This window comes from Lonchura striata, chromosome 7 (assembly GCF_046129695.1).
Source record: "Lonchura striata isolate bLonStr1 chromosome 7, bLonStr1.mat, whole genome shotgun sequence".
Lineage (NCBI taxonomy): Eukaryota > Metazoa > Chordata > Aves > Passeriformes > Estrildidae > Lonchura > Lonchura striata.
The window spans coordinates 18566375-18590935 of record NC_134609.1 but is presented as its reverse complement, the minus strand read 5'-3'; the positions used below and the strand labels follow the sequence as shown (position 1 = coordinate 18590935).

General features: G+C 53.2%; 2 protein-coding genes across 2 annotated transcripts in view; one reads left to right on the top strand and one right to left on the bottom strand.

Moving 5' to 3' along the window:
- Nucleotides 1–2798: 2798 nt before the first annotated feature.
- Nucleotides 2799–20443, top strand: ABCC2 (ATP binding cassette subfamily C member 2). The gene is made up of 32 exons (XM_021536444.3): nucleotides 2799–2934; nucleotides 3458–3631; nucleotides 4073–4195; nucleotides 5228–5362; nucleotides 5754–5876; nucleotides 6206–6261; nucleotides 6446–6677; nucleotides 7282–7472; nucleotides 8003–8180; nucleotides 8662–8916; nucleotides 9400–9465; nucleotides 9927–10064; nucleotides 10373–10519; nucleotides 10781–10869; nucleotides 10959–11021; nucleotides 11225–11351; nucleotides 11518–11694; nucleotides 11800–11967; nucleotides 12261–12447; nucleotides 13306–13438; nucleotides 13869–13962; nucleotides 14197–14416; nucleotides 14884–15038; nucleotides 16263–16418; nucleotides 16521–16720; nucleotides 17356–17482; nucleotides 17884–17985; nucleotides 18084–18227; nucleotides 18472–18630; nucleotides 18869–19035; nucleotides 19377–19571; nucleotides 19965–20443. The coding sequence occupies exons 1-32, from the start codon at nucleotides 2893–2895 to the stop codon at nucleotides 20092–20094; spliced, it is 4653 nt and encodes a 1550-aa protein (XP_021392119.2). The 5' UTR covers nucleotides 2799–2892; the 3' UTR covers nucleotides 20095–20443.
- Nucleotides 20444–24561, bottom strand: part of DNMBP (dynamin binding protein) — a 26414-nt gene continuing 22296 nt past the window's right edge. Inside the window, exons 12-16 of the mRNA XM_021536275.3 lie at nucleotides 24153–24485; nucleotides 23551–23733; nucleotides 23277–23475; nucleotides 22739–23190; nucleotides 20444–22449 (exon numbers count right to left, since the gene is read on the bottom strand). Of these exons, the coding sequence (XP_021391950.2) occupies nucleotides 22264–22449; nucleotides 22739–23190; nucleotides 23277–23475; nucleotides 23551–23733; nucleotides 24153–24485 (1353 nt within the window). The 3' untranslated portion in view covers nucleotides 20444–22263. The remainder of the gene's footprint in view (nucleotides 22450–22738; nucleotides 23191–23276; nucleotides 23476–23550; nucleotides 23734–24152; nucleotides 24486–24561) is intronic.

Below are 24561 nucleotides of genomic sequence, written 5' to 3'. Positions count from 1 at the left end.
TTGCTGTGCTTTTGCAGAGTTTATGTTTTCAGGTAAGACCATGACCCCTGTTGCATAGCCTGAATTAGGACCCTGCTCTGCCAGAGAATACAATCACATCCAAGATGCCAGGGTGGGAAACACCATAGCCACAGCTGGGAAACAAGGCCTGCTGTGGTCAGCCAGTAGCATAGGTGGGGATTAGAACTGCAGCAGCTGTAAGTAGTGAGAAGCACCTGACTGATTAGATGAGGAAGCTGTGAACCATCCTGGGCTCTGTGTCCTCAGTGCTCGAGGTGGAGATGGTATATGAGATTTCTTGGGAGGACAGTCTGCTTTTTCTAAAGGAGTTTCCAGGTCCTTTTCCCACCATAAAGCATAAACTGCTTGTTTTCCAGACTGTTGGGTCATTGCTGCCTAGTCAGCCTCAGATACAGTTAGTCTGTAAAATACACAGTGAAAGATTTAAATGGTATCAGAGGGAGCATTAGAAGAGTAGAGACCTAGAAGTAAAGCACCTTCATCCTTGCTGCCTGCTCTTCTGTAAAAGATCACAAAGCTGAAGAGAATCCCTCTGACAGACAAGATGTTGGATCTCAGGAGGCAAATGCAGGGTACAGATTTCACTTCCCATCTTCGCAGTAGCTTACAGCTTGTGAGGATGTATGGAAAAAATGTGATACTTGACAAGGTGGAAGCACCTTTGTCACATTAAATAGAGTTATGTTATTGAAAACTTATCATCAAGACGATGTATTTTTAGTTTAAAGGGTACATCCACTTTTTCACATGGATCCATCAGAGGTGTTGGTGTCTCCCAAAACACCTTGGGAACTTAAGTTCTTAACAGAGGAGCTGGGAAGGAAGTGACTGCATAGTGCTGGTGTCAGAGCCTGCTTCAGCACTGACGGATGTGCAGGCTGTAGGAAGAATCCAAACTTGGAAAGAATTATTAAATTCATTATTATGGTCAATATAGAGAGTTCATAAAAGTTCATGGTCATGATTATGGTACTGGTAGCTCAATTATCATGGGGCTACCAGTATCATAATCATGATAAGGTGAGAATATTCTGCTGACCCCGCTGCCTCAGGTTTTCGAACATGGGGTAAGACATGACAAGGCAGAGAAACTCTTCAAGAAGATATGAGCAGTGAGGGCTGGAGGAATTTGGTTGATTGCCTGGCAGAGACCTCTGGGTCAGACTCTGTGTGAGACAGGCTTGAATCAGTGCCTAGTTTTGAAAAGCTGCAACATGCTGTACAACAGATGGATAAAGACAGGGGAGCACAGGGAAACTGGCATTGCTGGCCAAAGAGGTGCTACTTAGATTACTTTGACCTGCTGTGGTCCCAGTGAATGTTTTCTGGGTATATTAGTATATTATTCTGGGAGGAAGAGTTATGGAAGGAGCTGAAGGACAGTAAAGCTTTGTGGTTTTTGGGAGCAGCATGCTCCAGCTGTGAGGGTAGACAAGGTGGGTTATGATTGCTTTGAACATCGAAGAGTGGAATCCCGTGCTGAGGGCAACGCTTCAAGTTTGAGTGAGAGACCAAAGCCAGGGGGTGAGGATGAGCTGTGACCTGTACTAAAAACTGAGACAAGCAATGGGATGGGGCATTATGTAGGAAGGTGTCATAAACAAGTGGCCCCCTTAGGAGCAGTGCTCCAAGTGGTTTTGAGCAAGGCCAGAGGACACCTATGCCAGTGTCAGAAAGAAGAATCGCATCAGCAGTCCAGATAGAGAAGGGCTGAGTGAGTGCTCCATTCACTTCTTACTCATTGCATCTGTTTACAGCTCTCATGAGCAGGGTATTGGTTCTGGCCCAGAGGACGTAGCACTAGGGATAGTTTTATTTACAAAACCATATGGACTTAATCAGACAAATTGCTAATAATTAACCACTGAGTTGGACATTGAGCCTTTCTTTGGTTTTGATGATTCCTGAGGAATTACTCATTGTGTCACCCTTGACTTCTGAGTTATCTTCTAACTCCGTTACAAGAGACAACACAATTGTTGCAGTCACCCTACTGTTCCTCAAGAGCACACCTGTTAAAGCAAATTCAGTTCCAGCCTTAGTAGCACTGTCACCACATGTCCCTGTCACACCTAGGCCTTTCTAAGCAACAAGGGTTCAGTGGCAATCAGTCTCCTTGGGAATCATCCTCTTTCTGTCTCACATGTTGGGGTTACCTTAGAATAAAGATCCAAAGTCTCTTTTATGATTTTATGGTCAGCCAACTGCTGTAACACACATACAACATGGAAATGTGGAAAAGAAAGAAGCAAAAGAATGAATTTGGAAAATCTTCGGGATCTGCAGGCTGGAAATCAGCAAAAGGAATCTGGATCCTGAGGACTCAGACCAGTGCAGCATGTGGTCAGTTCAGGTGCCAGACACTGCAGATTCCCAAGCCTGGGGCACTGCTGGTGTCACAGTCCCCCTTGCCAGGCAGCACCAGCCACTGTGGGACCAGCCTTTGCTGGACTTTTTGTTGGAATTCAGCAGGCTTCTCACCGGAGAGGTCTGTTGCATCCAAGTAATGTCTTTAGCAGGTCCAGACGAGTTTGTGTCTGTCGGTGTGCACTGATCAAGGCTATGGTTTCTGAGCAATGGCTGTGGTGTCCTGCAGTGACTGTGACTTCCCTGTATCTCTCCTTTGGTCTCTTTCTTGGGTCTTCCTCTCCTCCCTTCTGAGCCTGTGCAGCTTCCCAAGCCCTTTTGATCACTGCTTTGGTTTGTAGGGTTGTGCAATAGCACACAGTTAATAAATAACTGTGGGTCATCAGAGCTTTTTGTCCCAAGACCGCTTGAGGGTGTGGGGGGACTTTTGTCCCAAGCGTCTGCCCAGGTGTCTCAGTTGGGCAGAGCGAGAGGAAGGTGCTGCCGTTTCTTCTCCCCTGAGCGATGTCAGCAGCCCTGGAGAAGTTCTGCGGCTCCGTCTTCTGGGTGAGTGACTGCATCATCCCCACTGCCTGTTCTCAGTGTGGGACCCCGTGTGGGGACAGCAGCGGATTCCAGGGCTCACAGCCTGTCCTGCCAGTGAGACTCAAGTGCCAGTGGTCGGCAGAAGTTCTGGGGTTTATCCAGGAGTGCTGTGCACTGCCTGCACAGTGCTCACCAGTGAGCCAGTGACACCTCTCTGACTGAGCTCTGTCCTGTTTTAGCCTTCCTGGGAATGCAGGACAGCCTGTATGGACTTTTGGAGAATTATTTGGCTTCAGCTGCTTCTGCTGGCTTGGCTCCACCAAGGGCTGGTCATTTCACATTCAGGCAGAGAGATGGGGATGGGAGTATCGCTTGGACCTTGGCTGAGTGCTGAAATGCCCAGCCAGGAGGGTGGGTGTTGAAGGGTGGATGCAATGTGGTGGAGCTGGGTGGGCAGAACCTATAGGAGTGTTTGCTTCTGTCCTGTGTGCCAAGTCAGTCAAGCCATCACAAGTGACTTGGTGTTCTGTCCTTGCTGCCCCAGAATGATTCCTACCTCGCTCGTCCGGATGCCGACCTGCCTGTGTGCTTCCAGCAGACTGTGCTGGTCTGGATCCCCCTTGGCTTCTTCTGGATTTTGGCCCCATGGCAGCTCCTGCCCATGTGCAAATCCAGAGCCAAGAAATCCTCTGTGACCAAACTCTACATCATCAAACAGGTAGAGTGGAGCTGAAGGGGCACAGATGACAGGCTGGAGCAGCCTGAGGTGTTGGTAGTATGAGTGGAAAGACTCTGTGCAACAGGCAGGTGTGGGAAGGAGAGATGAGAAATGCGGGAGGGAAGGAGCAATGGAATAGGGAACTATCCGGGACAGAAATGTAAAGGGGAGTCGAGCAGGAGGCATATCTGGGACAGAGAGCATAACAGGGAGGGATGCACTGGGAGGGAGGGCAGAGTGTGTATTGGGGCCTCTCATCTTCTGGCCTGCTGTCTCCCAAACTGAAAATAATGGCAGTGCTCCTGTGGAGCTGTGGCACATTCACAGGGTTGAAAGCTGTCCCAGGCCACGTCTGGCTTGAAGAGGGTGTATTTTATGCTGAACTCTGTTGTCTCTCTTGGTTCCCAGTGTCCCCAATGGGCTGGCCCTCTCTCCCCACAGGTGCTGGCTGCTCTGCTGGTGCTGACGGCAGTGGCGGAGCTGGCCCTGGCATTCGTAGACGCCGAGCAGGGTGCTGTGCCAGCTGTGCAGTACACAAACCCCAGCCTGTACATCGCCACCTGGGTAAGGCTCAGCCAGGAGCGTGCTGTGTGTCACCAGGGACAGGGTGAGACTGCAGCACCGAGCACAACGAGGCTTTCCTAGCACAGAGGTCAGAGGGGCAAGGCTAGCCTGGAAATTGGATAGGCCTAGTCCCAAACTCGTGCGGGTGGTGCACGAGGGTGATATGTTGAGGGCAGATACCTGGCTGTACAGTGCTCACTGCTGTTTTCCTTAAAACTGGGATGATTCTATGCCTGCAAGTGTAGCTGAGCTCTCTGATAGAACCTTACTTGGAAAAGTATGCTTTTCACAGGACTGATTTTGCAATGTGAGCACCAGACCATGGCTTGCTGCTCTGATGTCTCACAGCTTCCTTTACATTGCTGCTCAGTTTTGGGCAGAGAGCCAGGAAGTACCATGGGGTGCCTAGGCAGAGGAGAAAGCTGGCTAAAGAGGATCTAGTGGCTATTAGCTTGGTGGAATATGTGCATGGGTGTTACAGACATCTTGTGTGAGACATGGAGTATTCTAACAGTCTTTTAAAATTCTAACAAATGCTCAGGAGCATTTGTTAAATTTGTTATAAGCAAAACAAGACCTTCATTTGCTTTCCTTATTATTTTGCGATGTCATTTAATTTCACATGCAGAGTCCATGTGAAATGATAAGGCAAGCGGAGTCCCCAGAGAGGCTGCACTGCTGGAATGTGATCTGGGTTCAGTTTCAGGTCTGCAGGCAAGGTGCTGGAGACAGGGTGTGACCCCTTACGGCTTGACATGTCTGAGAATTTGGAGTGAAAACAGCTAGAAAGAGTAGTAGTGCCCTGCTGCAATGTCAGAGTACATTCAAGCTTGATCTTATGTCCTCCTGAAATAAACCTTTGTCCTATATAATTAATTCTGAAGCTCATGAAGGGTTGGTGGTGTGTTCAGGGTATTTAAGGCAGTGAATCCCAGCAGATCATGTGTGCTGGCATCCCAGGACACATGCTCCAAAGGGCACTTTTAGAGCCAGACCTAGGCCTGCCTCTCTGACCGATTTTCCTTCCCCCAGATGATGGTGCTGCTGGTGCAGGATGCACGGCGCTTCTGCTTGCGCAGAGACTCGGGGGTGCTCTTCTGCTTCTGGATACTGACCCTTCTCTGTGGGATTCTGCCTTTCCAGTCGCTCGTCCGGAAAGCCCTGCAGGTTGGGTTTGACAGGAAGCTCTGCACTCCCCCAGGGTCTTCCTCTGTTCTCAAAGAAAGCTTCTTCATACTCTTCTCTTGACCAGAGAGAAGAGTATCACTGGGTGTATCTGTGGTATCCCTGGGGTTCTAGCTGCCCTGGGGACCTTAGGGAACCAGAAAAGACCTGAGAAGGAACTGCTGTTAGGATTCATCCTGTTTCTTGGGGACTAAACACTTATGGGAGGAGGTCAGGGAGAAGCAGGGAGAGGTGGCAAAGGGAAGCTGATCCATGACTCAGAGTGAGTTTTACACTGCTCTATTGGGCTCAGCTAGGGGATGGATCTTGTCTCTGAGTACCAGGGGCCTTGAGACAATCCCCAGCAATAACCCTGGGCTTTCCATTTCTGCAGGAACCAATCTCTGACCTGCCACGGTTTATCCTTTTCTTCATCTCCTACGGGCTCCAGCTACTGCTCTTCCTTGTCTCAGGCTTCTCAGATATTGCTCCAGAAACAAAGGAAATCGGGAAGAAGGTGTGAGGACTACGTGGGACTGGGTTTGGGGCACCACATCCTGAGCATTGTGTGGGGCAGGGCAGGCTCTGTGCAGGCTCCAGGCTCCTTAGGAAGATCTGAAGATTCAGCACAGGGCTCAGCAAGAGCTGGAGCCTGCAGCATGGGGCATCTGCATGTGTGTCCAGGGGGGGCTGCTGCTGGCTCTGAGCTGAGGTTTCTGGTGCTGGAGCTGGCATGGTTTGAAACTTATGAGGCTCCTTAATGGCTGGGAGTGCTAAAACAGCTTTTGTCAAAACCATCCCCCAGCATAAACAATGTCTCAGTACCCCCTTTGCTTTGTACCACAGAACCCAGAGGTGACAGCCTCCTTCCTGAGCTCCGTCACCTTTCAGTGGTACAGCAGGTGAGCAGGGCTCTGAGGGAGGTTGGGCTGGCAAAATGCAGGGGTGCCTCAGGGGAACTGCAGCACAGGCTGGGACAGGCACCACATTGGGTGCAGCCTGAGCCCAGGGCCAGGATGGTGTGAAGGCTCTGCATTTGCAGCAAGGAGTTTCCAACAAGTATCTTTGGATTTCTCTGTCCCACAGCATGGTTTTCAAGGGCTATCGCAAGCCTTTGGAGATAGAGGATGTCTGGGAATTGAAAGATGAAGACAAGACAAAGGCTCTTTACACTGCTTTTGAGAAGAACATGAAGACTGCGATGCAGAAGGCCAGAGCAGAACTGGAGAAACGGAAACGCAAGAAGAGACGCCAGGAAGGTGACCCCGACCATGGGAGCAGCATGAGCAAGGCCCAGAGCCAAGACATCCTGGTGCTGGTAAATCCATTCCTACTCTTGGCCTTGTATGAGGCTGAGACATCCAGGTGCAGCCTCAGGGAGTAGGGTCACCTCACCTCCCTGCAGCCATCTTCTGGGTTTTCCCTTCTTTGATCCTGCAGGACCATGGTCTGGGTCATGGGTCTTCCTGTCATGTCCTTGGCAGATCCCCATAATTTGAGAGACCAAGAAAGTCTCCATATTTCTGCCTTACATAAATACAGGAACCACCGCAAATCTGCCAGTACAAGCAGTTCCCTTATGTCTATCCAGCTCGGGTATTTTCCAGCAATGAGTTCAGAGGGAGCATCATTCCGTGACCACCCCTGGCCTCAGGTTCTTCACGATTTTTGCCTTATTTTTTGCCCGAGAGGTTTGGGCTGGTTTGGGTTTTAACAATTGTCTTTACAAAAGAGAAGGTGGTAGTCCTGGGTGTGTATGACATAAGCAGAGATCAGTGAAAGGGAATGTGACAGGAGCTGAAGCTAAGGCTTTGTTCAGGATACCTGATCTGGGATGAGTGAGGAACTGCCCTGAAGCATCCTTCCAGATGCTGGATGCCTGCACAACCAGCTCCCTCACTTCTGTGTGGGCTTTCCTCTAGGAGGAAAGGCAGCCAAAGAAGAAGAAGAAGAAGAAGAAGGGAGACAATGAGGACTCAGGCCCTCCCAAGGATTACCCCAAGGGCTGGTTGATGAAAACCCTGGTCAAGACCTTCCAGCAGAATCTCCTGTTAGCAGTGGCATTCAAGGTGGTGCATGATGCCCTTGTGTTTGTCAGCCCCCAGCTGCTGAAGTGAGTCCTTTCTCTCTGTCTCTGTCCTGACTGTGCACCGAGCCCCACCACTTCCCAGTATGTGCACTGTATCCAGCCTCACCATCTCCATGTGTGTCTCTGCCAGCCACAGACCCTGGGGACCTTTTGTGCCCTCACCAAAAATGGGAGAATGTGTTGGAGTACAGTTTAACAAAGCACTGATCTGAGCTGGCTGCCAGCTCCCTTGCATCCTGTTATGCAGCTCTGCTCCCTCTGTGGAGACAGTCCTGGCTTTTCTTCGGGGCACTCCAAGAGTCAGTGCAGCTCAGCCCAGCAGGGCCTCTGTTTTGCAGAGCAGCACGTCTCTGTGGTGTGGATGATCTTCCATTAGTGACCCTCTGCCGTGTCTGTGGCAGAACAGGGTTCCCAGCTTGCTGACCATCGAGCCAGCTCTGGGCAGGGTTTTGCTTGCTGCTCTTGTGAGGAGGCTCCCCCTGCATTCACTTGGAGCATCCTGCTTGGGTCTGTCTCAGTAGGGTGTGTGTCTCATGAGCTTGTTTCCCTGCCAGGCTGCTGATTGCCTTTGTGTCAGATGAGGATTCCTTTGCCTGGCAAGGCTATTTGTATGCCATCCTGCTCTTCCTGGCAGCAGTGATCCAGTCCCTCTGCCTGCAGCAGCACTTCAGCTTGTGCTTCCAGCTTGGCATAAATGTGCGAGCCAGTCTCATCGCTGCCATCTACAAGAAGGTCTGTATGGTCCTGTCATCATCCCTGTTGGCTTTCTCCAAGCTGGGCTGTGGAGAAAATCATCCACCTGCCCCATCAACCTGAGGTGTGTGCACTTTGCTCCTCAGAAGGCACAGGGAGAGCTTGGGGGACACCCACCCAGTACTGAGGGCACTGTGAGCCCTAGTTCTGCTTGGGATCTGGGTGCTGCAGCCATGTGTTTGACAGCTACCAGGGGCTGAGGAGGTTTCTCTTCAGAGCAGTGCAACACCTAGGGCAGTACCACTAGGCTTCCTGCCCAGGGGTGCTTTTCATTGCACCCAGCACCCAGTGGCTCCAGGTGTGCAGGCAGTGAGGAGAGCACTGGTGCCCAGTACAGAAGCACCAGGAGCAAACCCAGAAGTGGTTTCAGCCTGGTCTGCTAATTCCCTGCTCCGAGCCATGCTGCTGGCAGCAGGGCTGCTCCTGACTGGCTTGTGCTGGCTCTGCTTTCTCTTCCCAGTCGCTCACCATGTCCGGAGCCACCCGCAAGGAGTCCACGGTGGGAGAGACTGTGAATCTAATGTCAGCTGATGCCCAGAGGTTCATGGACTTGGCCAACTTCATTCACCAGCTGTGGTCATCCCCCCTGCAAATTATCCTGTCCATTGTCTTCCTCTGGGGAGAGCTGGGCCCCTCTGTCTTGGCTGGCATTGCAACCTTGGTGCTGCTCCTCCCCATAAATGCGTTCCTGGTTGCCAAGGCCAAAACCATTCAGGTCAGTGATGGGTGCAATATCCTTCCTGGTCTCCCACATCCAACCCCACTGTTGCTCCTCTCCCTCATCTTCCATACTCCCTACCCTTTGCTTTTATGCTCTGGATCTTTCCCAGCCTAGGAAGTTGATCTCACTTGGGCTGGGGGTGCCTCTAGCCTGAGCCAGAGGTGATCAGCTGCCCTGAGCAGGAGATAGGTGAGATCTGTTCTACCATCACAGCTGAACTTGAACCAGACTGGGCACAGCCTTGAGGGCTAAATATGAGATATTGCCAACTGTAAGATAAAGCTTTAGCTTCTACCTGACTGCAGGGTGGTGTTTTTGCCAAACTTGTCCAGAGACACAGGGAGCGAAGGCTCAGCTTTGTGGGATGACTTCTCTGGGCTGTGGAGCCCATCCTTCCCTTCCCTGTGGCAGCCCAGATGCATTTCCAAGGGTGAGCTGCTGTCTGTATCAGGTGATGACAGGCTCTTTTGTTTGTAGGAGAGGAACATGAAGAACAAGGACGAGCGCATGAAAATAATGACTGAAATCCTCAATGGAATCAAGGTGGGCAGTGGAGACTCTCCAGGCAGCTGCTGCACCCCTCTTCTTGGTGCACTGTACCTGGAGGCAGCACACCTCTATAACCCTACAGCACTAGTGTTAGTTTAGCTTGGGGGCCCTGTGTCTGGCCCTCAGCAATTCTCTTGGCTGCCTCATCTTTTGAAAACTTGGCTGGGGAGGAGCTCTGGATAGTTGGATTAAGACTTGGGAGCCAAGAGAGGGTTTTCTGGATGGCTGTGGTAGTGGCATGGTGGCAGAGGAGCTGGCAATGACCTGTAAGCTGAGACTGAGGGAATGGAAGTGCAGTGGGGAAGTGCTGTAAGCAGGACAGGAGAGGAGGAGATGCAGTGGCCAAAAAGACTTCTGAGCAAGACACGTGATGGAGGTGCTGGCCACCGGTGAGCTGAGTGTGGAGGTGGGCATTCCTGTGAGACCAGCATCTGCTCACCCTGCTCATCCTGCAGATCCTGAAGCTTTTTGCCTGGGAGCCCTCCTTTGAGAAGCGAGTGAATGAGATCCGGGCACATGAGCTCAAGAATTTGGTGAACTTCAGTTACCTGCAGTCAGTCTCTGTCTTTGTGTTCACATGTGCTCCTTTCCTGGTGAGTGACAACAGCCCTGGGGAGGGGGCTACCTTCCTCTGAGCTGGGGCTGGGCTGTGTCCAAGGGGATGGGAAATATTTGGAACCTCAGCTGGAGTGTTTCTGCAGCAGGAAAGGGCTGGCTGGTGGATATAGTTTATGGCTCTGATTGCTGGCAGGAGAGCTGTGGTGGAAAGGGGTCCCATGGGGGAGGTGAAATGCATCCCAAAGGAGAACAGAAGCAGGAAGGGAACAGGTCCCTGGGGCAGTGTGAGGTCTGGGCTGCACACAAACACACTGATGGTGGCTTTCCCTTACATCTGTCCTAGGTCTCCTTGGCAAGCTTTGCTGTCTACGTGCTTGTGGATGAGAACAACATCTTGGATGCACAGAAGGCCTTTACTGCCATCTCCCTTTTCAATGTGCTGCGCTTCCCCATGGCCACGCTGCCCATGGTCATCTCCTTCCTGGTGCAGGTCAGGCCTCACACAGGGCAGGGGGTGTAGGGACATCCTCTGTCCAAACCAGCAGCTGGGGCTCAGGTGTGTGATGGATCCCCAGGGGTCAGTGCACAGGACTCTGCTGGCAGTGGGGCAGGACAGGACTCGCATGCATAACACAGGTTTGGGGCCCAGAGGTTGGGTGGGGACTGTGATGTGATGCTCTGTTTATGGGGCTCCTGCCAGCCTGCCCAGCTGTGCCCTCGTGCCATCCTCATCCTCTTTCTACCATGGCAGGCCAATGTGTCGACTGCAAGGCTGGAGCGCTACCTGAGTGGAGAAGACCTGGATACCTCAGCTATCCACCACAACCCCATTGCAGGCAGGTGAACCTCCAGATTACTCCCTGTGGGCCTCAGGCTGGCCTAGCCCTGGGCTTTCCCCTCTCTGAGGGACATGTGTCTCTGGCAGGCAGTGCTGTGCGTTTCTCAGAGGCCACCTTTGCCTGGGAGCAGGACGGCAATGCTGCCATAAGAGAGTGAGTGCTCTGCTCCACGTCAGGGCAGAGGGCTGGGGAAGGGGAGGCTTTCTATGTTATTAGCTGGGGAGGGCAATCACCTCCACAGTGCTACACAGCTACACAGGCATGAGTGTCCCAGAGACACTGCCCTGTCCACACAGGAACTGATGGGTGACTGATGAGGAAGCAGTGCTGCTTCCTCAGCCCTCATGTCTTTGCAGTGTCACCCTGGACATCATGCCTGGGAGCCTGGTGGCTGTGGTGGGGGCTGTGGGCTCAGGCAAATCTTCGTTGGTGTCAGCCATGCTCGGCGAGATGGAGAATATCAAGGGACACATCAACATCCAGGTGAGAGGAGCCAGCTGGTGCACAGGGCTTTGGGGCTGCCTGGGAGCTCAGCGGGGAAGTAGAGCAGGACTGTCCCAGGGTGGTGGCTCAGGGACCAGGAGGCTGCAGGAGGTGTCAGTGCTCAGGCTGATCTCTGACAGGTAGCTGTTCTTGTCTCTCCTTCCAGGGCTCCCTGGCCTATGTCCCCCAGCAGGCCTGGATCCAGAATGCCACACTGAAAGACAACATCATTTTTGGGTCAGAACTGGATGAAGCCAGGTATCAGCAGGTCCTCAAGGCCTGTGCTCTCCTTCCAGACCTGGAATTGCTGCCTGCAGGTGACCAGACAGAGATTGGAGAGAAGGTATCAGCCCTGGGCACTATGGGTTTCCCATAGCACCTGCAGCAGAGGTCAGAGCTGTTGCCTGTGCCAGCCCCATGTCCAGGGAGGTCCTTCCCTTCCCTCCAGGGAATCAACCTGAGTGGGGGCCAGAAGCAGCGGGTCAGCCTGGCCCGGGCGGTGTACAGCAACGCAGACATCTACATCCTGGATGATCCGCTGTCTGCTGTGGACGCCCACGTGGGCAAGTACCTCTTTGAGCACGTGCTGGGGCCAAAAGGGCTGCTGCAAAAGAAGGTGAGCACCCATACCCTCCACCCACCACCCAGCCAGGCAGGAGTGGCACTGGCATGGTGTTAACCATCCAAGGAAGGATGCTCTCCTGGGACAGGGAGGAATCCTGCAGCTTTCACATGGGGCTGCAGCACGCAGGAGAGGCCTCAAGAGTCCCCAGAGGGGTACCCTGTGTCCTCATAGCCAGGCATTGCTAAGCAGACAAGTCCCCAAGTGGGAGATGGAGAGCCTGCAGGCCCATGGCTGGGGATGAGGGGTGCTCTGATGATCACTACCCTGCAACCCCTTTGTTGCAGACACGGATCTTGGTGACGCACAGTATCAGTTTCCTGCCCCAGGTCGATAACATTGTGGTGCTGGCAGCAGGAGCAGTGTCTGAGCATGGCTCCTACAGCACCCTGCTTGCAAACAAGGGGGCCTTTTCCCAGTTCCTGAACTTGTATGGAAATCAGGAGGAGGATGTTTCAGAGGAAAATACTGCAGGTACTGGGAACACAGTGGGGCTGTGGCAGTTAGAGTGCCTGTGCATATATCCTGGGGATATGAAGGCCTGATGTGTCAGCCTGACCTGGCCCTATCCAGCCCAGCCCTATCCAGTGGTGGCTGCTGTGAATCCTTCTCAGCTTCTGGCAATCAGCAGCACAATAACTTCCTGAGTAAGATTTCCATTCAGGCATTATGTTGAACATTCAGCACTGGATATGTTTAACTTTTTTACTCCCTTTTTAGTTTATTTATTATGGGTCCCAAAATCTTATGTGGCGACAGGCTCCATGTTTTTGTGATGCTGGGGTCAGAAAGATCCTTTGGTTTGTTCTAAACATTCCACTGGATTATATTTCATCTTTATCATGTCCTGCAGTGCTATGAGGAGGAGTGGTGTCAGGTCAGGTGAGTGTTTACCCTGTCAGAGCTCAGCGCAGTTGTCCAGCTGCAGCCTGGCTATTCCCAGTATGTCTTCACAGGGCCCACGTCCACCTGCTCAAGGAGATGCTTCTGAGCTGGAGTGATATGACCTACCAGATCTTGCACTACTAAACTAGCACAAATCTCTGCTTTAAGTCTGGCCAGTGGTGCTGGGATAAGTCAGCAGGAGGGATTGCCTCCGTGCAGGCCTTTAGCTCTATGTCCCCTATCAGTTCTCCCTCCAGCACAATGTATTTCTTCCTCCTCCTGCTGTGCTGGTCTTGCAGCAAGGTTGGAGAGAGTGTAATACGTGGTGGTAGGACACAACCTAGGCCTAGGGTACAGCACAGAGCTGAGTGCAGCAGAGGTGTGGTGTATGGGATCTGCTCCTTCCTCAGTGCCTGACCCTACCTTCCCTCATCCCTGTGCTTGTAGCTGTTGCTTTAGCTGGAGATGAAGAGGAGGCTGATGAAGCTGTTGATCCTTGCACGGAGGAGCACACTGAAGATGTGGTGACTATGACCCTGAAGCGAGAGGCCAGCATCCGTCGGAGCAAATTGAATCGCAGGTGGGCCATGACCTGAGCTCTCAGCTCTTTCCTCTGCCACATGCACTGCTCCCTCAGAGACAGGGATCTGGGGGGAGGGGGGGGCTTCCCAGGGAGTTCCAGCTGGGAGCCTCCCTGCCTGCTCCTACCACGAGCTGCTCTGAGTCAGGAACATCTGATTTTGCCTTTACTCACACTAGTGTGCCACGGCCTTACTCTGCAATCTTCCCTGAAACTTGAGCTGATGGCTAGTTCTGCTTTTGGGAATGAGACTTTAATTTTATGGCTGTACATGCATAGTGCTTCCACAAGGCTCACTCAAAGCTGCCCCAGTTAGGAGATTATTTTCCAGAGGAATCCACCACCACCAGTGCAGCATGGGGATGGACCCCCAGGAGATTAAGACCAATCCAACAGCCTGTGACTAATGGTACTCATCACCTCCCTGCAGCCTTAGTAAAAAGAGCACCAGTTTCCAGGAGGAGCCACCAAAGAAGCTGAAAGGACAGCAACTGATCGAGAAAGAAGCTGTGGAAACCGGCAGGGTGAGGAGGATGGAGGGGTGGAGGGATGAAGCACTGTGCTAAGTGCTGCCAGACCTTGACTGTGGCTCAGAGAAGCTGGTGTGGGCTTCCGCAGCCAAGAGACACGAAGGAGACAGAGCTGCCTGGGACTGGTGGGTGGGGTGGTGGAGGGGAGCACTGTGGGCTGCAAGGTGGAGTCCCAAGGCTGTGTTGGGTGTCACTGCCCACAGGCTGATGGGCTCAATTGGTCCACAGGTGAAGTTCTCCATGTACCTGCGGTACCTGCGTGCTGTTGGCTTGTGCTTTACCTTCTGGATTGTCATGGGCTACGTTGGACAATACGCTGCCTACGTGGGGAGCAACCTGTGGCTCAGCGACTGGACTGACGATTCGGTGCGCTATCAGAACCAGACCTATCCCACACAGCAGCGGGACCTGCGGATCGGTGTCTTTGGGGCACTGGGGGTGTCACAAGGTGAGTGTGGAAGGAGAGCAGTTCCCACTCACCTCATTTGTGTGGTCCAGGAGGGATATGACTTGCAAGGCCTGCAGCCAGCAGTGTGCTAAGGAGCAGGGGACACAGCATTTTGTTAATTTGCCTGCTGCTGCCTTCCTTCCAGCTCCTGGCTGAATTGTGGACACACGCCAGTCTGAAAGCAGCATAAATTGTCCCATGTCTGTGTTGCCCCCTCTGTTTGAGATAAATTTCCTTAATCAGATTAGACATAGTGCTAGGGCCCAAGGCTTTCCAATAGGGTTTGTGTTCCTCCCCTGTGCTGGGGCGCAGTTGCTGGGGCCTCCCAAGAAGGTGGGATGCAGGATTATCCCAGTGTCTCGCTGCAGAGCTGCTGGCTTGGGGCTGCTTGGTGTGTCCATCAAGCCAAGGGTTCCTCGGGCCAGTGTCACCCATGAGCTGGTGACAGCCCCGTGCTCTCCTTGCAGCTCTCTTCCTGCTCTTTGCAACCATGCTGTCTGCCCAGGGCACCGTGCGAGCCTCCCGTGTCATGCACCAGCAGCTGCTCAGCAACATCCTGCGCGCGCCCATGAGCTTCTTCGACACCACCCCCATCGGCCGCATCGTCAATAGGTTTGCCAAGGTACGAGAACAGCCCCAACACGCAGAAGGTGTTTGATCCACCACGTCTGCAGAGCTTTGGGTAGTGGCATAACCCTGCTCTGTTGAGCACTGCACAGCTGAGCCCAGGAAAGGGCCAGGAAGGGACCAGGAGAACATGGATGCAAGGCTGACCGTGAGCCAAACCACATCCTGGGCTCTATTAGAAAGACAGTGTGGCAATCACAGGAAGTTGTTACCTTCTCTGCTCAGTGCTGAGGAGCTTACACCTGGATACTGTGTCCTGTTGGGAGTCACCTGGGTAAGAAGGATGTGGAGAAACAGAAGAGGGTTCATAGTAGATGACTAAGAGAGGTAAGAGCCTAGGGCTCATGTCCCACAATGAGAAGTCCTTCTGGTTATAGACTTCTAGTAAAATCTACAATCTTTTCTATCTAAGTGAAGGTCAAGAACAAAGAGAAAATGAGAAAGGAGGGAGAATACAAACAGGTAACCTCAAGTGTGATGCTTCTCCACTTCTTCCTTTGGTACCATCTCTTGATTTTTTGAAATTAAATTTCTTCTTAAAATTAAGCCTATGGGCCTGGGTTTACTCTGAGTTAAGGGAGTATGTGATGCCCAGCTAGGAGATGGATGAGGACCAGCTGGAGACATGGGTGCACCTGCATGGAACTGGAGTTTGCCCTGTCCCTCTTTTTGCATCAATTACTGGTCCTGCATCCTAGGGCCTGATGAAAATGCAATTCTTAAAGCTGGTCTGTGTAGTGGGAATAATTATAGGAAGTTTCTGTCACAGCATACGTCGCAGTTGAGATGGCCACAATACACAAAGCATCACCATACAATTTCAGAAAGCTTTAAGCATTCACTCAAACAGAGTAATACCGTATCAGAAGGCTTCAGGTGTCTGCCCATACAGTGTAACATCATGTCACTTCAGAAGGCTGCAAGCACCTGATGGTCTTGTTCTTTAGCCCAACCTTTTATACCCTTCATCTTACATGTTTTACACCTGTGTGTCCTCTTTACCCTTTTGTGATTGGTCAGTGAACTTCAGCACTCCATGTCTCATTACCTTCAATGCTGTTCACCATAACACCAATTCAGGATGATCTGATATTTTTACAAGTGTCTGGCACTGTGTTACCACAGGAGTGTGTAGGAACCCTGTATGTATGAGGCCTTTGGGCTTCTCCTTCTCTCTGGGGCCACTGACTGCTTCTCTATACTTTCTTATATGCTCCAGGACATCTTCACAGTAGATGAGACCATTCCCATGTCCTTCCGCAGCTGGATCTCCTGTTTTATGGCCATCATTAGCACACTGATTGTGATCTGCCTGGCCACTCCATTCTTCACTGTTGTTATCATTCCCTTGAGCATCTTCTACTATTTTGTGCTGGTGCGTAACTGGGCCCCGAGTGAAGCTTTTGCCCTGCTGAGAGCAGTCTCTTGGTGGCTGCTGGGCTTTGTGTTGGTAACCAGTCTGTGTCACTTGTTTCAGCGCTTCTACGTCTCCACGTCACGCCAGCTAAGGCGTCTGGACTCTGTCACCAGGTCTCCCATCTACTCCCACTTTGGTGAGACTGTGTCAGGCCTTTCTGTGATCCGGGCATATGGACACCAAGAACGGTTCCTGAAGCAAAATGAGATCACCATGGACATAAATCAGAAAAGTGTTTATTCCTGGATAGTATCAAATAGGTGAGTTTTACCACTTATGCCACAGCATATCTTGCAGCATTTCTGCCCAGGGCTGCTGGGTCCTGAGGGAAGTCCCTGGATCCTGCATTTCTCCCTCTTGATTTCAGCATTGAGGGTCTGCATAGGTACTGGGACAGTTTAGGATAGGGGCACCATCTGTGGCAATGGGACACTTTAGGGTGATTTTGAAAGCCAAAGTATGCTCCCCTACAAAGTGTCCAGAGGATGGGCAGGGTGAGCTGTGCAGTCAAGGGCTGAGATGCTTTTGGTGAGTTCTGCCAACAGGTGATCCTCCAGGCCCAGCAGGAGGCAATGTGGGCACTTTCTGGTTTTGAATCTTACTGCTAAATGATTTGGGTGTGTGAGGGTTGAATGTCTGAGACTCTTCTGATACATGGCATTACTGGCACAGAAGGTTATGTGTGAGACATGGACTGACATAAATGAACCTGCTTGCAGAATTGGCCACAAATGACCTGCTGTGTACATGCACCAATGTGTGCCATGTGCACAGCACTGGGCTCGTGGCTAGGTGTGAGGGATGTTTGTGCTATAACTGGTGGGCTGTGTGCTGGGCACAGGCAGATGCCTTCCTGCCTCTCTCACTGCCCTTCAGCTGTCCTCTCCTGGTGCAGGTGGCTGGCCATCCGCCTGGAGTTCGTTGGGAGCCTGGTGGTCTTCTTCTCTGCACTTCTGGCAGTGATTGCTAAGGGCACTTTGGAGGGCGGCATCGTGGGTCTTTCTGTCTCCTCTGCTCTCAATGTGAGTCACTGGAAGCATTTTCTCATACTGGGACAGGGCTGTCTCTGGGATCTCTGGGCTGGTGGCAGGATGCTGCTCTGCCACCAGTTCTGATCCATGGAAATGGAATTATCTGGGGTGTCCCATCACCTGGGGAGTGGTTATAGAACGAGGGAAGCACATACTCATCCCAGTGTGAGTGGGATACTTGCTGCCGTGGGGAGGAATATGGCCCTGCTGTGGATCAGAGATACTGCAGCAAAGTTTTTGAAGGGTTGTGGGGAGGTGGGCTGTGTCTCAGCAGTGAAGCATTAGGGGCCAGGCCAGGTATGCTTGTGCTCAGGATGATTCCCTGGGCTGAGGTGGGAGGTGGTTGTTCCTGGGTGCCACTGAGCTCTGCACCCTCTGATTCTGCTGTGCAGGTGACCCAGACATTGAACTGGCTGGTGCGGACATCTTCGGAGCTGGAGACCAACATCGTGGCTGTGGAGCGGGTCCATGAGTACATGACAGTGAAGAACGAGGTGAGGAATCCAGGCTCTGGGCAAACACCTGCTGCACAGCTTGGTGCTAGTCAGCATTGCTGAGTGAACTCCACTAATGCTCCTGTGTCCTCCCCCAGGCTCCATGGGTGACAAAAAAGCGTCCACCACATGGCTGGCCCAGCAGAGGCGAGATCCAGTTTGTTGACTACAAAGTTCGCTACCGACCTGAACTGGACCTGGTTCTTCAGGGGATCACCTGTAACATTGGGAGCACTGAGAAGGTGCCTCTGCCCTCACTATGCTCTTTACAGAGATTCTGTTAAAGTTGTTCTACTTGGCTTCAGTCCGTGTGCTGGGGTGGGAAGGTGATGGGATGTGGCTCCTGGGGACTTGAGCTGCAGAAAAGGAAACAAAGCAGACAGTCTGAGTGATGGTCAGGGCAGGAAGGCCCACCAGACCAAGATGGAGAGCATCTGCCCTGTTTTCTACAGCCCTGTCGTCTGGTCTAAAAAGCTGCTTCCACAGGTTGGGGTTGTGGGCCGGACTGGGGCTGGAAAATCCTCCCTCACCAACTGCCTGTTCCGGGTGCTGGAGGCGGCTGGAGGGAAGATCATCATCGATGACGTAGACATAGCAACAATTGGCCTCCACGACCTGCGCAAGAGCCTCACCATCATCCCCCAGGTGAGCTGATCCCCACCTTTCCACATCCCTCTGCTGCATGGCCCCTGCAGGCACTGCATGGCCTCAGTGTGTCCCTGGGTGCTGTGGACGTGCCAAAGGCCTGTGAGCAGGCTGTCACCACATCCCTTGCCAGCTGCAGGCAATGGTGTGAGCAGAATGTGGCCGCACTCGGAGGCCAGGAGCCATTTCCCCTGCTGCATGGCTGTGGGGGGGCTGAACACGGTGCTGTCCCTGGCAGGACCCTGTGCTCTTCACTGGAACCTTGCGGATGAACCTGGACCCCTTTGACCAGTACTCAGATGAGGAGGTCTGGAAGGCCTTGGAGCTGGCTCACCTGAAGACATTTGTGCAAGGCCTTCCCGAGAGGCTGCTGCACCTTGTGAGCGAGGCAGGGGAGAACTTGAGGTGAGCAGAGGAGCAGATGCAGGCTCAGCTCCCCTCCCTTATCTAGATCCCTGGAATTGCAGCCTCCAGCAAAGTGGCTGGAGGGATGATGCACAGAAGCTTCTGGGAAGTGAAGACAGAAGAAAACGGCTGAGGAGTCAGGGCTTTTAGGGAGCTAGCGTGAGCCAACCCTTCTGTGGTGGCCCAGAGCATTATATGCTGAGGGATGAGGTGCTCGGGGTGCAGATGGTCAGCGGGGAAAGGCCAGGGACAATGCTGGGGTCAGAGCAGCGAGAGGCAGCAGGCTTGCAGAAGGTCCACTAGTGTCGGTCTAGTAACTCATGCTCTTCATTTCATCCCAGTGTTGGGCAGAGGCAGCTGGTATGCCTGGCCCGGGCCCTTCTCCGCAAAGCCAAGATCCTCATCCTGGATGAAGCAACAGCAGCCGTAGATCTGGAAACTGATCATTTAATCCAGACAACAATCCGGAGTGCGTTTGCTGACTGCACTGTCCTCACTATCGCCCATCGCCTCCACACAATCATGGACAGCAACAGGTACCATGGGACAGTACTGCAGGGCAAATGGAATGGGGGTCTGAACTCCTGGCATGGGGTGAGAGGTGGACAGCAGTGGAAGCAAGAATGCGGCCAGAGGGGCAGGGGTGGATGCAGAGCCTGGGGCAGTAATATGCAGTGAAGAGAACAGAAGGATAGTAGGGATGCCCATGCAGAAGTGCTGCCTTTGTTGGAGAAACATTTTTTGGGATCCTTCTTTACACCAACACACCCTAGAAACATTTGCTGTTGACACCTTATGTATGTGACCCATAGCACAGGGAGGAGGGCTGTGCCCTCACCACTGCTGAGAGGAGAACACAAAGTGGCTTAGGAGTGAGGGTTGGTGGGCTGTCAGATCCTGGGAGCTGAGGCCTCATTCCCTTCTGCCAGGGTGATGGTGCTGCATGCTGGGCAGATTGTGGAATTCGACAGCCCCGAGCAGCTGCTCATGAAGCAAGGAATCTTCTCCGCGATGGCAAAGGACGCCGGCATCACCACTGCAGAAAGCACCGCCCTGTAAGGCGGAGTGCTGCAGGGGCGGGCGTGTAGGACAGCTCCTCCTGCTGCCACTCACCCAGCGGGCACTGCTGTCTCCCACAGCCAGGCTGCCCGGCAATTGGCCTCTCTGCAGCCAAGAGCATGGCTTCTCTTGCTGCCCAGAGACAGAGCATCTGGACTTTGAGTGAGCTGTTAGCCTTACTACCACATCCTGCCTGCTGTGCACACAAGGCTGTGGAGCTGCATCATTTATTCCAGGACAGAGGGGAAAAGCTAGCTGCCAGGCAGGGAGATCATGACCTCCAGTGGGGGTGATCTTAATTTTTGTACTTCACCATGCAAGGTGAATATACCTTAGAGATGCTTTAGCATTATGGAATGAAATTTACAGTTTAATCAAAGAAAGAATGTTATAATTTATTTACTTTTTGTAACAGTTTGTAGTCTTCCACCAACAAAGCTGATGTCAAGGCATATAAGTAAGCCTTGGTTTAGCTTTAAACGTGGTGAGTGCTTGGGTGGGGAGAGCTGCCAACAGAGGTTACACAGAGCTGGGCAGTCTAAATTTGGGGCCGCACCTCTACTCCTGCAAGAACACTGCTCTGTAGCAAAACTAGGGCTGCCGGCCTGCCTTCCCTATGGCTACTGCTCCCTCTCCCTGAGGTTATCACAACCACTTGTGGAGCAGATTTTGGGCTGTGGTTCCAGACTGCAAACCTGATGGTGGCAGCAACAAGCTGGAGAACAGCAGGCACATATCTGTGTACAGCCATGCACACACAAAGTATGATGATTCTTGTTAACAAACCCTTGACTCTTTGTTCTTGGGCCAGATCTCCTCATGCAGGGAGCAGGTGCCCACTTAGAGTAGGGCAATCATTCACCCCACCAGCCCCTACTGCCCTGGAGCCTCAGAGTCACGTAACACACAGCTAGGGGAAGAGTGCAGTTCAACCACTTCATCTTAAAGAAGGTTCCTGTGTTTCCTCAGGCCTGAGTTTCAGCTGGCACAAACACCAAGGCATGAGAATGCTGGACCATCAAAATGGAAATGTTGTTCCTGGCCCTGTAGGCTCTGCATGAAGGCTGCAGCACCTGCCAGCCACTCCTCCCAGGTCTCCCAATACTTGCAAAGGCACCTTCTATACCCAAGGGCAAATCTTTATTTGCAGAGCAGCAGTACAGGGAATACAAACACTGCCCCATGAAGGGAACCTCTCCCCTTCAGGACACGGCAGCAGCCATATCACATACCAACCCAGAAAAAGGCACCACAGCCCTCCCAGGGATGATGGTCCTGCCACTCCAGAGTGTCGGCACCCTCCCCAATGCCGTGCAGGAAAGCATGGGTGAGGCAATTCTGGTCAGACCCTAAAAAACAGGTTGGAGGACAGCTTGTGCTTTGGCTTCTCCCCTGCCCCAGCCCAGAGCAACCAGGTGCAAAGATGGGTCCTGGGCACAGCCAATACTGCTCTGACAAGGGTATGGTGTTCTGGGCTTCTGGCTCACCTGAAAGATGAGAACCTGATGGTTGCTGGTAGCAGACCTTGGAAAGGCCAAGCCCCTGGCAGATCAAGCACAGGGAGAAGGCACCTGCTGGGGGCTTTTTTCAGGGTTTCAGAGGCCATACCCATACCAGGCCTGGAGCTCAACTACTCCCAGCAAACCTCAGAGCTGCTTCCCTAGGCAGTGTGTGAATGTCCCACCCCAAGTCCTGCAGAGGCAGGCAAGACCAGGCTCCTGCTGCACAGGGAGCATATTCACAAAGTCTGGGGTGCTTTTAATACTACTCGACTAAAGACAATCTCCAGAAACTCAGCATTAGCCTTCCACAATTTAAATCTACAGCAGCTCCTCAGTCTGAGTCAAGCTCTACCCTTCTGGGCAAGTGACAGCCCAAAGCTGTGCTCCCCTGCTCCTGGCTGGACACAGGAGGCTCAAACACACCTTAGAGGTGAACTCACCCCTGACCTCACACAAGCTGCCTGCTCCTGCCTACCTGGCCAGCCCACCCTTCTTTCTCCCCTAAAGGGGCGATGGCAGCCAGTGTTTGGGGCCCAGGAGCACTGCACAGCTGTGAGAGGCATAGCCTTAAGGGTGAGCAGTGGGGGCTGCAGGGCTGGCCAGCCTCCCCCAGACCCTAGCAGTCCCAGCAGGAACAAGGCATGGGCTGCAGGCTCTGTCTGCTGCCTCACGTGTACTCTGTCTTCCTGATGTAACTTGAGGGCACATAGCCCTGCTTCCCGTGGGCCTCGGCCAGCCACCACTCCTGATTGCCTGTGATGTCCTCAAACTGCAGGATCCTGAGTCTCTGGTTAGCTGACACGCTCAGCTCATTGGTGTTTCGGCCTTTGAAGGTGTAGAGAGCGTAGTAGACCTGCCAGACAAGGGGAGAGCATCAGTTAGATGGTCACACCACACAGCCTTAATCTCACACTGCATAGGATGTATGAGCTTTTGTCCTTCACCCCAGTGAGAGCCATGGCCCCATCCTGGCCTCTGCCCACCCTCATCTGAAGCCTGGTTCTCTGTTGTTGGAAGAAAAGGTCTCATACCCCACCTCCTACACATTCCTAGTCACTGCCAAGGGAGGAAGATGATTCAGTCCCCAGCAAGACAGTTAGCCCTTGGCACTCCCAGCCCCATGAGGGTGGCTGAAGACTCACCTGGTTGCCCTCTGACTCGCTGTTCTCCAGCCCTGAGTCTCTGTCCTCCACCGAGGGCGTGGGCCTGAGACGTGCTTTGGTGGGGTGCCCGTTGCGAGAGCTGGGGCTGCAGCCCAGCTCAGGGCGGCTGTAGCAGCGCTGAGATGTCACGGTACCAGCCAGTGGGGCCGTCCTGTCACCAGAGCCAAGCTGGGGCACAGAGGGGGAGTCCACCTCCAGTGGGGGCTGTGGGGACTGGTACACATCCACCGGGGAAACAGAGTCCTGCAGGGGTTTCTGAGTGAAGGTGACGGCCGCCCCACTGGGGCTGAAGGTCAGGGTGGCGTTGCTTTGGGGAGAGGAGCTGCTGTGCTCCGACTCGTTGGAAGAGTGGCTGCCCACAGAGACGTCCGACTGGCTGCGGCGGGGGTTGTAGGGCTTCAGAAAGGAGCTGTACACAAAGCCTTTGGTCACTGCAGAGAGGGAGAGGAAGTGAGCTCAGACAGGCACAGGGACACCAGAGGAGAGCAAGCACCAAGGGCAGGGAACAGCCACCTACCCCCATTGTCTATGAGCCAGCGATTCTGGCTGCCCATGGGGTCCTTCTTCTTGATGACGCCCACAATGTCTCCTTCCAACAGGGAGACATCCAGGTCCTGGGCAGCATTGAAATTGCGGTCTGCCTGGAAGAGACTCTCTGGGGGATAGCGGGCCAGGAGGGCAGCTCGGATGTCATCCGACTGCAGGAAGTAGGCTGGCTGCAGAGGAACAAGGCAGGTGTGAGTGGCTGTCCTGCGCTCTGCAAGCCCTGGCACCGGGCAGTGGGAACTCACCAAGCCAACAAGGGGCTGCCGTCGGGCAGACTGCCGTTCCATGCTTTTCCTTTCAAAAGTCTTCTTGGGAGCTGCCTGGGACTCTGGGAAGAAGGTGAAGGCCTGGAGCTGCTGGAGGACTCGACTGTGCTCATCCTGGAAGATGGCAATGAGGTTCCCTTCCCTGCCAGACACCTTCAGCAACTGGAACCAGAGCAAAGTTGGGATCCGGTTAGGTGACAAGTCCTGGGAGAAGTGGCCAAGAGCTATAGCACAGACCATGGCAGGGCTCTGAGTACTGCCTGTGACTTGCATCAAGCCCAGGTTTGCAGTCCTGTCTGGACTCGGCTCTAAGTGGTCCTCAAACTTGTGACTTAAGATTCTCCCAGGTGAATGCTCTCCTGCCACTGCTCCAAGAGCCTTCTACACACAACTGCAACATAACCCTGCAATCCCTGCCCCAACACCATCCCACAGGAGCCCTCCACAAGTCACCTGTGGCCTGAAACTGCAGTAGCAGCTTCCCCCAGGATGTGACAGGTCCCAGTGAGGCTCAGGGACAAACCCTGCACAGATTAGTGCTGCTCTGAGCCCAGGGCACTGACTGCACTGTGGGAACCCACCGAGAGCAGGGGTCTGAGCTCCTCCAGGGCCAGGCGCACGAAGTCGCAGTGTGCCTCGGCATAGCCCCGCACACAGCTGGCAAAGAGCTCTTTGGCGAAGCGCAGGAACTTGGGCAGCTCATCCAGCAGCTGGGCATTGAGGGCCTCATAGTTGTTGCGGGCTGACTGCAGCTCCTCCAGCGTTCGCTTGTCCTTCAGCTTCTCCGCTCGCTCGGTGCAGTTGTGGAAGTCAAGTAGTTTGTCAAAGCGTTTCTGCACCAGTTTGTGAGGCCCTGCAAACATGCTCAGCAGCTGGCCCAGGGGAGACATCACCAGCCGCTCCGTCCGCTCTTTCTGGTGGGCAGAGGTGCAGAGAGAAGGTGAGACAAGGTGCTCTCTCTCACAAGGTGAATGCCAACAGCTCGCTTTC

Excerpts from the sequence above, each read along its gene's own strand:
- ABCC2 (XM_021536444.3), top strand. The coding sequence starts at position 2,893 with ATGTCAGCAGCCCTGGAGAAGTTCTGCGGCTCCGTCTTCTGG. Across the intron at positions 4,196-5,227 it reads GCCTGTACATCGCCACCTGG|ATGATGGTGCTGCTGGTGCA; the intron begins GTAAGGCTCAGC and ends TCCTTCCCCCAG. Across the intron at positions 6,678-7,281 it reads GCCAAGACATCCTGGTGCTG|GAGGAAAGGCAGCCAAAGAA; the intron begins GTAAATCCATTC and ends GCTTTCCTCTAG.